The 13,671-nt window shown below is 47.9% G+C and overlaps 4 protein-coding genes across 4 annotated transcripts; 2 read left to right on the top strand and 2 right to left on the bottom strand.

Annotated features, from left to right (window-relative positions):
- Nucleotides 1–866: 866 nt before the first annotated feature.
- Nucleotides 867–1,902, bottom strand: N7479_007041 (NAD(P)-dependent oxidoreductase; the record flags this gene model as incomplete). The annotated part of the gene is made up of 2 exons (XM_057254735.1): nt 867–1,743; nt 1,793–1,902. 2 exons carry the CDS (start codon nt 1,900–1,902, stop codon nt 867–869), a joined length of 987 nt encoding a protein of 328 aa, XP_057108597.1.
- A 1,631-nt stretch (nt 1,903–3,533) lies between these two features.
- N7479_007040 (MFS transporter) lies at nt 3,534–5,102 on the top strand (the record flags this gene model as incomplete). Its single annotated transcript, XM_057254734.1, has 2 exons — nt 3,534–4,069; nt 4,130–5,102. 2 exons carry the CDS (start codon nt 3,534–3,536, stop codon nt 5,100–5,102), a joined length of 1,509 nt encoding a protein of 502 aa, XP_057108596.1.
- A 524-nt stretch (nt 5,103–5,626) lies between these two features.
- N7479_007039 (putative C6 transcription factor) lies at nt 5,627–7,702 on the bottom strand (the record flags this gene model as incomplete). Its single annotated transcript, XM_057254733.1, has 1 exon — nt 5,627–7,702. One exon carries the CDS (start codon nt 7,700–7,702, stop codon nt 5,627–5,629), a length of 2,076 nt encoding a protein of 691 aa, XP_057108595.1.
- A 2,737-nt stretch (nt 7,703–10,439) lies between these two features.
- On the top strand, nt 10,440–13,571 carry N7479_007038 (transcription factor domain-containing protein; the record flags this gene model as incomplete). Its single annotated transcript, XM_057254732.1, has 7 exons — nt 10,440–10,475; nt 10,570–10,703; nt 10,760–11,013; nt 11,072–11,568; nt 11,622–11,797; nt 11,849–12,388; nt 12,449–13,571. 7 exons carry the CDS (start codon nt 10,440–10,442, stop codon nt 13,569–13,571), a joined length of 2,760 nt encoding a protein of 919 aa, XP_057108594.1.
- Nucleotides 13,572–13,671: the final 100 nt, after the last annotated feature.

The following is a 13,671-nucleotide window of genomic DNA, read 5'->3' as shown; positions in this document are numbered from 1 at the left end:
TCAGCCCCCTTGACCGTTAGGGTTATGAGAGAGAAGAGGGGCTTTGGCAACCCCAGATCAGGACGGGATTTTCTATGAAGCAAATCAGATCACCAGTTTTTTTTTAAAAAAAAAAGCAACTTTTTAATATATAAATGGCGAAACAAAAGGGTAATAACAAAACTCGTTTTTTTTAAAAAAAAAAACAAATAACAAGTTAAAAAAAACACACTCGGCCACGATCACCTTGAAAAGGTCATCGCATGCCGCGGGAGTTCCAGGACGAATTAGAACTGCAAATGTTGAATTTAAAAAAAAAGGGGGGGCAAAGAGGAGGAAAAAGATGGCCCTAGTCGATGATCTGATACAATGGAGAAATGTCGTGATCGCAACTTGTGGTTCGTCAGTTGGGACATTCACCGCTTTTGTATACCTCCAGGGCTATATAGGGTCTATATATTAAGAATATAACCATATAACTATACTCCGTACATCTTATAGCTTTATAACTTATAAGCTTCTCTATATAGATCAGCTTCTTGGTTCTTTTCATAACAAAGGGGGGCCCATGACACTACATATCCACCCTCGGAACCAGTACCTTCAGAATATAATATGCAGACTAAGTACGAAGTACTAAGTACAGACTAAAACTCGTACTAAAAATAATACTAAGCTGCAATTGTCTATGGGTTGCATTTCATATATTATTCTAATATTCTTAATTGTCTCTGTTATTATTCAGTACTCCGTACACAGATGACGCGGACTGGCCCCGATGTTCAACCCAACGCTTGGCGGGAAGGAAAATCCCCTCCCGTGCAGTCTAGAAACATTCGATCGTCCTTATGACATATGCTGTACACTAAATATCTTATGTTCACGGCTTATTTTTTACGCCTTTCAGCAATGATCTGAGCGGCATCTTCAACCGTCATCCCTCGAACTCGATGCTCCACTCTTTCCTCGCCTAATACAGTATCCTCCGCAATAGTCCGATAGATCTCAGCAAACCCTCCATAAACACCGGCCCCAACGCCATTCCATCCTCCCTCGGCATCGAACGCCTCCCCGATCCCACGCATTTCATCTTCCCACCGGTATGCCTTAGGACTCATACCAATCACCCCATTTGTCGCAAGCGCCGCAGTGCGCGGGGAGTATTCCTCCAACAATGCCAACAACTCCGGCAAAATCGACTCCTTCTGCGCAGTGGAGAAAGACAGAATAGACAGTGCAGTGAGACCTTTTGTCAAAGCAGCGAAGGATAATTTCAGCGTGGATGCAGCGCCAATCCGAGGCGAGACAAGCTTGATATTCAGGACTTTCGCCAGCGTCGCAAACGCAGGGGCCAGATCCACCAATCCCGACAACACCACGCTAGGTTTCTTCCAGGTCCCGTCTTGCGTGCTTTGCGACGGAGGCCCGCCAATGATTCCGCCATCGAGGAAGTGGCACCCGAGCCCTGCATTCGCTGTGGTTGGCTCGAACAGCGCCGCCATCTCCGACGCCAGTCGGGCGGGTACCGCGTTGAGCTCGAGGTAATATAATCTGCGTCGCTGTGACTGGCCTTCTACGTCCTCTGTCGCCTCGCGGAGATTGCCGGTCGTTGGCTCTGCATATGCATCTGCTATTCGTTGCGCTGTCGCCACTGCGTTCCGTGGGGGTACGATCGAAAGTACGTAGTCGGCTTGGATTACTAGTGCTTGATCCGAGGGAAGGATTTCGATTCCTGCCGAATGAATTCGCTCTAGAGTGTGTTCGCTGGTGCCCGTTAGTGCTCGGCGTTGGTCTCCGTTTCCGGAGACCTTACCTTCTGCCCTGTGCGACCGTGACAACGCGATAGTCGTGTGCTTTTAGCAGTCTCGCCATACCTAGGCCCATGTCTCCGATCGACACAATTCCAACTGTAACGGGTCTCATGATGAGTGGGCTGTCTTCTGAGGTCTTAGGTCTTATGATGGATAGTAGGCTTGTAAAGTGAATCGGACAAAACACCGAGTACTTGTATCAATTTCTACTGCGGGGGTACATTTACTCCATTTGTCAGCGGGATCTGACACCTTGGAATCTTCAGTAGAAGGTTGGTAAATTTGTACAATCTTGTTATCGTCGGGTTGTCCCGATTGTCCCGATACACAGATGTTCACTGGTATGGGGAATGACTAGGCCGGGGATTTAAGCTTATCTTCACCTCGTTGCCTGTGTCCTTCTAGAAAAGTCTTTCTGAAAAGGGGTCTTTGAATGCTTTCTATTATTAATCCAAGATGATCATTCTCTTAATTCCTGAAAATCGAAAGATCTCGAGATACCCGTGACAACACAAATCCACTTATATATTCTGAGATGGGCCCTTGGGTATACTCAGGTACATCCGGCTACCTGTCCACCCACAAACAAGAGTCACGTCATTACTATGTAGGTATGTGGATGTCGTCAAACTGCCTCTTGGTTTCATTCAATGAAATTCGGCGATTGTTACTACATACCCTTCCTCTATTCTCCCACATGATCTCGCCTTTCTCTATCGAGATGGATATGGACCATAAGACGTGGATGCGCAACTCCCAATGAGGCGGCGCGATATTCTTATGCGCTTTTTTTTAAACGAGGGCTGGACTTCGAATCCTTATTTCTCTCCCTATCGATTTTCAAGCTCTCGGAATCCAAGCTTTTCAGGTGGGGATAACAGATGACGGGATTCTACAATTTTAACCATGTGTGGAGCTTCTAGGAGGACGATACAGCGCCGGTGGAACTCTTACTCCGCTACAATATAGGCCAGTCAGTTGGGTTGGAGAGAGTGGATATTTGCGTTCATTCATTACCCATGGTTCTATCACTTGCAGAAACAGTCGCATCTATGGTTTTAACATAAATATCTAATAATAATTGCATAGTTCGGTGCCTTTGGCCAGTTTATGGGACATAGGAACCTCAACTCTCATAGAGAAGTCTTCTGTACGGTTTATACCTTTCAATACCTTCGTATAAATCTAGCTAGACATCTAGAAAGAACATTCAAGAACACCTCAGAGTATTCTTACATTAAAAGTCCCTTATATCATCCTTAGCCAAATGAATCAGATTTATAGAGTCCTATATCGTCAAGGACAGAGGCCGCATAAGTGAATATTCTCCTAAGTCTGAATAAGCAACCTTGATATCAATTCTGGTTATCAAAGACAAAGGTACAAAAGACAAAAGTGCTGCGTGTATTATCAGAAGCGATTTGACAAACGTACCTACTTCTACACCTAGGCATCTTGGACGGGGCCGGGCCCGAATTATGGTATCCTCCCATTGGACAGCGTGACGGGCCGTCCGAAGAGTGGCTTCGTCCTATTGGACGATGTCTCGGTCCTTCGCGGGCGATCCGGTCCCGAAGTGAGATACGGCACGGCGATTGGCTAGATGGATGGTGAGTATACTAGGTAGGTAGGTATGTTGTATAGTGAGCTATTCTAGAAGTATATAACTACTGTGGTCAATCTCTGATAGTATAATATTGAAACCACGCTCTTCGTCTGAATATATCGGGTATCTATCCAAAGATGAGCAATCAGAGGGCAAGCACTTCCGACGAGAGCTTCCATGAAACCAAAGACCTCGAAGCAGCCAAATCTACAACCCTAACTGAGCCCTCTCTCAATGCCGATGTTAATAGAGACCCGGATCTCATCACATGGAGCGGACCAGATGATCCAGAGAACCCAAAGAACTGGCCTAAGGGTTTAAAGTGGAAGAATACATGGGTCATCTCCCTTTTCGTCTTCATCTCACCAGTCTCGTCATCCATGATTGCCCCCGCCATGCAAGATCTTGGCAAGTCCCTGAAAATGCACTCCGATCTTGAGGTATACATGTCCATGGCCATTTTCATCCTCGCCTACTCCGTTGGCCCCATCTTCTTCGGTCCAGCTTCAGAGCTGCACGGCCGTGTACGTCTGCTCCAGGTTAGCAACCTGTGGTACCTAGCCTGGAATTTAGGATGCGGTTTCGCCCAGACAAAGTCCCAACTCTTTGCTTTCCGCTTTCTTGCGGGCATTGGCGGCAGTGCCCCGCTCGCAATTGGAGGAGGTGCCATTAGGTTAGCGAAGAATTCAAATCCCTAATAAATCATCTATTCACTGACAGGTCTTGCATATAGCGATATGTGGAGCGCCGAAGAACGTGGCAAGGCCATGGGCGTCTACACCCTTGGACCGCTCCTCGGACCTGTCATTGGACCCATTGCCGGTGGCTTTATTGCCCAGTACTCGACATGGCGCTGGGTCTTCTGGGCAACCTCTGCCACTGCCGCTGTGGTCCAGGTTGCCGGGTTTATCTGGATGCGTGAGTGTCATCCGGCTACATTGCTGCGCAAGAGACGCGACATTCTCATCCAGGAGACGGGTAACAACAATCTACATACCGACGAGAAGGAACAAACGCTTGTCTATAGGCTTCTGCATGCCTTCGAGCGACCGGTACTTCTCTTTACAACGCAGCCTATCATCTTCTGCATGGCCATCTACATGGCCTACCTCTTCGGCGTAACGTACCTCTTATGTGCGACGTTCCCCGTCATCTGGACAGAGGTCTACAACGAGAGTCCCAGCATTGGCGGACTCAACTACATCTCCATTGCCATTGGGTCATTTGCTGGCCTCATCTTCAACCTTAAGCTTGTCGACCGAATCTATAAAATGCTTAAGGCGCGAAACAACGACATCGGCAAGCCCGAGTACCGCATGCCGTCGTTAGCAGTGGGCTCTGTCATTAGCACTATTGGTCTCTTTTGGTACGCTTGGAGTATTGGGAATACACACTGGATCATGCCCAACATCGGGGTGCTGATCTTCAGCGCCGGCACGATCTCTTGTCTGCAGGGCATGCAGACGTACATCGTTGACAGCTACGAAACCTATGCGGCTAGTGCTATGGCGGCCTGCGCTATCTTGCGCAGTTTGTGTGGCTTCGGATTCCCGCTCTTCGCTCCGTATATGTATTCTTCGCTCGGCTATGGTTGGGGCACGAGTGTGTTGGCCTTCGTCACCATGGCTATTGGCTGGTCGGCACCTTTTGCGTTCTATTTCTTTGGGCCCAAGCTCCGTGCCATTTCCAGATACGCCTCTGGTTGAGTCAGGAGATGATTGCAATGTGTAAGAGGGTGCTGGATTTGGCAGACTATCTAAAATAGCTAGCTTTGTGGGTATTGGCGAGAATCCTAGTTAATTCCTAGTAATCAATATAAAATTGAGGTTGTTTCACCACATAGAAGCAATATTACCTGCCTTTGACATCGCTTACGCCTTTCTCTGTAGGTAATATGTATCTTGCTGTATAGCAGAAAAGGAGTTCATGTCTATTTTTTCGTCGCTGTAGTCAGCCGTTTATGCTGGTAAGATATTGTGATTAGCCCACATAGCAGTGGAATGGGCGCTAGATTCAGGCACGGCTAGCATTTTTCCTGTTGCGTTATTACGCATCGCCAGCTTAACCCAGCCATCGCAACCGGCGAAGTAGTCTGGTGCAATGGCTTTGGTTATGCTTCGGAGTGACAATCCCCCGAGGGCTTCTAGTAATGGATAATAGCTCCAGTCATTTAGGGAACTGGCAAACTCCTGGCTGCTTTCTGGCGGCAGAAGTCGCCCACGCTAGTGCCTCAACGCAGCTGATCCCAGAAAACCCAATCTGAAGGGTCGAAACCACCATTCAAATCTAAGCTTGTCCCATCAATATTGCTAAAAACATCAAACCCATATACGCCGTCCACGGTCTTAGTGGTTTCCCTTTTTTCGGCCACGCTCTCCATCTGCCTGCTCGGTTCCGGCTCATACTGGGCACGCAGCGCGAGTATGAAAGGTGGCTCTGGTGACGACTGACTTGGGGGATTCGCAAGCCAGGCCTTGAGAGTTATCTTGCCGATTGTAACGTGCAGGGTTCTTCTACCCTTAACAAGTTCTTCGTGATTTGAATAGACATCTGCAACTCTGTTCCAAGAAGTATTAACCTCCGAGGCTGAGTAGACTCCGACATCTGTGAGGCTACGTAGGATACAGAGAAGAGCATCCCACAGGAAGAAAGCTTGTATTTGCCATCGATACTTCTGCATATCAGGGTTGCTATAGATAGCGCTGGTTGTATCGAGGATTTTTGCTGCGAGCGCACAAATATCCCTCCTTTGCACATCTGTGGTAGTTTGCGTCATCAGCAGCGGTATTCGGGCCCGCAACCTAACAGCATTTGTCGCAGATCGGACGACTCCAGTGGTGAAAAAGTGCAACGGGTTCAGGATATCGCAGTATCGAAGAAATTTAGTCTCGATGAGATCTTCGACCTCATTAATAAGTCTCTCAATGTCCCTTGTATCCCTGAATTGAATTGTGCCACCGATTTCTTTCAATTTGATGCCAGTTTGAGTATAGAAATTGGACAGTTCGATCCGAGATAGGCAGAAAATCATTTCTGTGGCGTTTCTTTGTTCGAGGGGCGGCTCCGTCATACCAGGGAAAATTTGATCATCGTTTATATTCAAGGGTCGTTTAGTATCCCAGCTGTTCGGTGATATAACGATACCAGTGCCGGAAACCTGACCCGCATAGCTGTCCAGCGGAAGTAGTTGCCAAAAAAGTCGTCGTCGCATCTGGACCTCAAAGGGTGGCAGTCCGAGGTTTTCACCGTCACGGTGTAGCCCCATACGTTGGGCGAGGCGAATGGCAATACCGGTCAAAATCCAAAACGTATCGGAATCGATTTGGGTGCGCAAGGCAATGAGGAATAGTATATAAGCCTGTAGTACCGGCATTGATGTCGTTTTCAGCCACGATGCATTGATAAGTGCTTGATGCACAGCGGTGCGATATCTTAACATCAAATTTTTCCTCGGTTCGTTGAACTCTTGCAGACAATCAGCTTCCGATATAGAGAACACGGCGAAATAGTAGATGACAAATAGTAGGCATTCGTCGCTCTTCGAGGCCACGAAAGGTTGCTTTGAAATGGTGTCAACCATTTTTGTGACAGTCGGAATATGAAGAACCTTGCATAGAGGATCCACGTTTTGCACATACACATTCCAGAGCTTAGTTGCATCCTCGTGGCCGGGATGTTGTCCAGTGATGCTCTGCGTGTTTCCGAGTATAGCCCCAGAGATGGTGTGTGCCGCGAGAACTCCCAGAAGACCTGTCGGGGTGCCCTCATCAGCTCCGATGTCCTCGTAGTGGCGTTCATCCTGGTCGGACTCGGATACTTCGCACAGGTCGCCATCTTCAGCATCAAGGAGAACACTGTCAATGAATCGAGTCTTACCGTCGGCGGACAGAAGTTTACCTGAGCTGGAGGGTTGCGGGTCCGGAATTGGGGTTGGGTTCCGTGTGCTGACCGCAGATGCATCCGTCTTCTGGCTGTAGGAGGTCGATGCAGAGGATATAGGGAGAAGATTATTGTCTTTCAAGATGCGCTCGTACCGCGCCAATCGCTCATGTACGTCTTCGCGCTGGCTTCGCTGTCTCTTTCGTGACAAGGGACCCAGATAGACGCACTGGATGTTTGATTTACTGCAACTCGAACATGCCGGCACCGTCTTATCGCATCTGGTTTTCTTGCGCACACAAGCTTGGCAGTTGAAGCGCATTGTGGGCAATTCGTGGCCATGGCTATGTTGGACAACGAAGTATGGTTCCTGAGCCGGCGCAGGAGCAATTGGAACCAGGTGCGAGCCGACATTATTAATATCCATGACTTGACAGTGCCGATGACCTCGGCGCTTCACGGCTCTCGAGATTCAAGTAAAATATACAGGAATACACAGCGATGTCAAGGTCTTGTGAACCATATCAGTAAAATTACTTCGATCCACCATTCAGCAATAATGCAGACCGCCAGATGCAGTGTTGTAGGTTAGTTAATAGGAAGGCAACAAAGAAGGAAGACCCCGCATTGGCTACGGTGTGGAAGGGCATAAATTGGGACTGACAGGGGTTAACATCCCTCCCTACCTAGCTACGTACATATTTCCTAGTTATGCATAGAAATGTCCTCTACACGGTTTATGCTATATTGTTGTAGACTGATAATGATATTCCATACTATCATTCCCCATTCCTACTGGCACCTTCAAGGTTTTGTAGCTAATAAATATTTTTTTCCACATCTAAGAATTAACATCTCATGCACGCATCGACCACGACAGGACAACAAGACAACAAGACAACAAGACGACAACAAGACGACAACAAGAATATGAAATGAAGATGGAACCTTGGAAAAAAAAAGAAACATCCTCAGAAAATTCTTCACTGGATAACAGAGAGCTATCTCTGTAATATAGGTTCCAAAAATTGGGGCGAAGGAGATGAGAGCAGAGCCCCTTCATTCTTCAATATGCTACTGGCGACGACCGGGAGTACCCAGACACGTACAGTCTATTTCCGCAGAGGTGAATAGGAGTGTCTTCCCCGTGAGGGGCGCTTTTACAGAAGGTTTCTCCTAAGACATGCCTCGTGCCATTCGCAGCCTAGCCTGGGCCGCCATCGGAATCCCGACAGAGTCCTCAGGGTTACCCATTTCACTGGACAACAGTAGACATATGTTGAATATGAATCTGAAGCAGAGGAACATTTCAAAAAGTTCAAGGCTACTCAGCAGAGACCACGATGTGCAAGTGTGGAGACCCCGAGTAGTTTAAGAAGGAAGAAGAAAAAAAGAAAAAGAAGTGGGAGGGGGCGGATACTTATATTTACCTTGTGGCTGAGGGTGATGGTGGTGAGGGACGAGTTGACCAAAAAGGAAGGAACCCCAGATGATGGGGAAGGTACATAGAACTTCAAATTTGTTATTTGAATTCCAGGATTATGTCCACGGTTGTGTAATCAACTGCACGCCCACCCTCAAAAGGGACAGAGTTAGTTCCATCCAGATCCGAGATTCGCAACATTGTCCGAACCGGAGTAGAATCTGGTTTGCGTCCCGGAGCTAAATTCTTGTCGGGGCGTTCCGTGCCGGACAGCTGACGGAAACAACCGTGGAAGCCATACTTCACAAAATGGCATGCTGATCCAACCACAATATCACATTTCGTCACCCCCCAACGCCCGCTGGTGTATCTGAAAGAGCGTCACATGGCACAGCTTGATAAGCCAGTTAACCCTCCGATGAGGGGCCGGTTCTTAGGAACTATGAGGACGACGCCGTTGTGAATGAGATAACAACGTATGATCTTCACCACGGGGCAGCAAGAGATATTGCCCAGCTTTCCACTGATAAGCTCAACGAGAGCAAAAAAGTGGCTGCCTTGGCTATCGGGCATTCGCGTAACGCCAGAGACTGTGGTATCCCCAAGTCATATTTCGGTAGAATCAAGAGGATTTCAGACGAATACATGCTCTCTCTCACATCTCTCGCAAGATCTGCGCACCCTCGATTGCACCAACTTCAACAGAAGTCCCTAGTTCGGCTCTGGGTGAGCCCAGAGCTCAGCACTCATTGGTTCTAGACCAGTCTGCCGACAATTCTCATCAATTTGATATGGTCGGTCCACTGTCACATGCTAGGGGTTTTGTGGGTCAGAAAAAGCAGAATTTGAACTTGCCCTTCCAAGGTTATTTTCTCTTTTGTGTGTATCTCACTGAATTGAAATTACGATTCCTAGGTTGTCTATCCTTATGTAGTCTATAATCATGATAAAAGTTCCAGAATATGCAACTAAGCACTTTAAAATATACAAATGTAAGGTAGAAATGTAGAAAGCCGAACCCACATACTCTTTTTTTCAATATAAGGGACCCGAGGTCAAGAGATCCGGTCCGCTGACTAAACACCTTATTCGCTTCCCGAGGTTCAGGCCGTTGTTCCGATTGGCCTGTCTTCCCCCTTCATAGCTGTCCTTCACGATGTCGGCCATTAATAATCTGATTTGTATCTGACCATATAGGTGGGTCAAGATGATATCAGGGGCGTTGTATATAAGTTAAAAACTTCCGACGTCTTTTTTTGGGTTCTATATGTCTTTATATCTTGATTTTCCGGGATATTTTCCCTTCGCAGATAGGAAAAGAAAAAAAGAATAACTAGCTGCAAATATCACCAATGAGAATAATAGCAATAGACCATACTTACCACTCATAATATAGAAGAACCTCTTCTATAACCAAGACCAAACCTGTGGAGTGAACGACCCCGCCCAAGCCCGGCCCACCAAAGAAAGTACCCCGGAAGAGCACAGAGTAACGGAATCCGTGTGTCCCGACATCCGTCCTTGGACTTTGATTATTCATATAATTTTTTTCTCTCTTTTTCTGACCTTGAAACGTCTGGATATCAAGTCAAAATAAGAAACAACGATCTCCCGCTAGTTTTCGCCATTTCCGCTGGGGCCGATTTTTTACGAAGTCTTGGCATATTCATGACTCCCAAGCAATCCACAGTCGTCAGCCACCAAGGCCATGAACCAGTCATTTTCCCAGAGCGCATTGCCCATGGATACTATGATATGGAGAGGACAGCACTTGAGGGTGGGTTTGGCTTCTAGCTCCGAGTTCCACTACCCCGGCGGACTCCGGTTTGGGGGAATCCAGCGTTACTAACGGCTATATAACGCATGTCTAGGCCTGTGAGATGTGTCATCGGAGAAAGACCAAGTGTGAGGTCGAAGGGTCTAATCCAACTTGCGTGCAATGCATGCGCCGTAATACGCATTGTGCTTTTCCAGTCCAGCATGAAAAGCGCGATGATCAGCAAAGGTAGCCATTGCCATTCCTGGTCTGCTTTTTGTCAATCGCAGCTAATGACATCATAGTAGTGATGAGTATGTCAAGTCTTTGAAAGACCGCCTTATCAGGATTGAGTCGTTGTTGAAGACAGCAGGCATCTTGCAAGAGGGTGATATGAGCCATGACGACTTTTCTGAAGATGAGGACGGACCCGTTAGTCAAGATCTCTCATCTAGTCCCAGTCCAAACCAAACCTCCGGGGCGTCTCTTTTCTCAAACGGTGATATTGAGGGTACGCCCATTTTCCGGGCGGACGAAAGAGATGATTCTCGATATTTCGGTAAGATAGGGAGTACAGTCCGATGTGATATAAAACCCGCCACTAACTCGATGGACAGGGAGATCGTGCTCATTATCAATTCTATCGCGAACAGGTATAGAGTGGATTAAGAGCAAAACAGGCGATGTCAGCTTCTTGCGGATTGTATCTCCTGAATCCATTCATGACAATCCGTGGAATCAATGGCGACCAGACGTGTTCCACGATCTGTTTTCCTCGCGGGTTTTTAAGCCATTGCCCTCAAGAGCGGAAGTATTCTCTCTTATGAAGGATTTCTTCCGAACGGCCAACCGTCTATTCCCTATCTATCATGAAGGGTCATTCATGAAAATGGTCGAATGGCAATATACGCAGCAAACCTGCGACGATGCTGCCCGTTGGGCCAACATCAACATGGTAATCTGCCTGGCATACGAATATCGATTCTCAAATGGCGTCAAGTCAGAAAAGGACAAGGAGAAGGCCGAGTTATACTTCAAAAACGCCATGTCGGTCTTCACGGAATTAGCTTTAAAACGCACCGATATACGGAGCATACAGGCTCTGATTAGCATGGTACGTCTCCTTGCTCCTTTGGCTGCTATAGAAGCATCTAACAATTTCTAAAGGCATTCTTCCTGCGAGGCAATTCTGGAACTCAATCAGCTCTGCCGCTTATCACTGCGGCTATGCGGTCTGGTCACCGAATGGGACTTCATCGAGATGTCGCGAGACCGGAACTTAGTCCCGCTGAGCAAGAGGAGAGACGTCGGGTTTTTTGGGTTGCATTTGTCATTGATCAAAGGTAAGAGAGGTCCATCTAGATATCGGTCTCAAATGCTAAAACAATGTTCAGTGCATGCCTAAGAACTGGAAACGCCCCATTACAACATCAAGATGATTTCGATGTCCCCCTTCCGGAAGAATTAGAATGCGATAGGCATGGTGAAACCGCAAGCAACATTCCATTCTTCCGCCAGCTCTGTCAGATGTCGGTCATCAAGAGCCACATTTACAGTCGGTTGTACTCCGCTACGGCATTAACAAAGCCTCCGATTGAAATCTACAATACGATTAAAGAACTAGACGCAGAACTTGAAGAATGGAGACGCCAATCCCCAACTCTCACTGAACAGGAAATAAAACATACTGAAGCCGACTATCTGTTTGGCTTTGCCTCTATTGGTCTCCGTTTCGTCTATCACAATGCTTTAATCATGATTCACCGGGTACCTATCTTTGTGAACTACATGATAACCGCCAGAAAGGAATCAGGGAAGATCGAATCGATCAGCAAAGCACATGCCGCAAAGTCAGCAGCCATTAGCGCACAAGCTGCCCGAGATACATTGAAGATTGTCAATAACATGCCATGGGGAGACATCGCATGGACGTGGTAAGTACAACAATCTCTTCTTAATCTATACCAGCTTCATTTCTCACAGCCAACCCTCAGGTCCTTACTATACTACGCCTTCCTAGCAGCATCAACCTTATTCTCAAGTATTCTGCGGGATACTCGCCATCCAAGAGTCCGAACAGATTTGCAGTCCCTCAACATGGCCTCAACATTCTTTGCAACTCTCGCTCCAGGCGACGGGCCAAATAATTACGCCGGTTTCATGGCCCGTATGAGCGCAACCCTGGAACGCATCGCCAGAGCCATCGTCGAGAAAGACGAGAAAAGAGCCCGCGGCCCAGACGATGAAGACCAAGACTACAAACCACCAGGAGCCAAGAGGCATACCTCCCGGGCACAACCACCACACCTACAAAGACGGCCCCGCCGCCCATCAACGCTCCGCAAAACAATGACCCCTGCCACAGCTCCTGCGTATCCAACACCAGGCAATACCAACCCGAGCAGGATGGACCTCAGTATCCCCGACACCCTAGAAGGCCTCCCGCCAGTTAATTCGTCGGGATACGTCGTCCCCGTAAGCCCGAACGACAGCATCCAAACCCAGTCCCCATATGTCGCCAACCCGCCCACCACATACTCACCTTCAATCCCAAACATAGATGGCTCATTCCTCCACAACATAGGCAGCAACACCCTCGGCACCCCACCCATACCATGGCAACTATCCCAAGACTTTTCCACAACCGCAGCACAAGCGCAAGCCCAGATCCAGGCCCAGGTCCAGGCCCAAGCACAGGCACAGGCACAAATCCAAGCACAAACCCAAGCTCCAGGATCACTAGACCTAAACCCCAACGCCGTCAACTCCCCAGACTCCTTCAGCAGCGCTGGCAACTCAATACCCGATTTCTTCCAGTACCCGACGAATAGCGACTGGAGCCACGGCGGAAATCTCTTCGCGGGACTCTTTCCAACGGAATACAGCTTTGCGGCCCCTTTCCCAGTGGATACTCAGCCTGCTGATGCATATCCTTCCATGCCGATTTTATCGGCTGAGTCATATATCCAAGGTATGCCTGCTGTTGATAGCCATACAGCTCAGGCTAGTGGGCTTGATCCTCAGAATCTAGGGTATTGCTATGTGCCACAGGGCCACGAGGATCCGAATCAGGGTGCTGACCCGGTCTGGCCTAATGGGTTTTTGGGATTGTTCTAGGGATGGGTTAATTCGGGTGTTTTGTCTTGGATTTGTTGTTCTTGTTCCTGTAGCGTTCGTTGTCTTTGCCTCTTTCCTATACATGACCTCACTATTCTCT

The sequence above is a fragment of the Penicillium vulpinum genome (assembly GCF_028829585.1).
Source record: "Penicillium vulpinum strain IBT 29486 chromosome Unknown utg000003l_segment0_segment0, whole genome shotgun sequence".
NCBI lineage: Eukaryota > Fungi > Ascomycota > Eurotiomycetes > Eurotiales > Aspergillaceae > Penicillium > Penicillium vulpinum.
The sequence above is the reverse complement of the archived record's forward strand: the minus strand, read 5'-3'. Positions and strand labels throughout refer to the sequence as shown.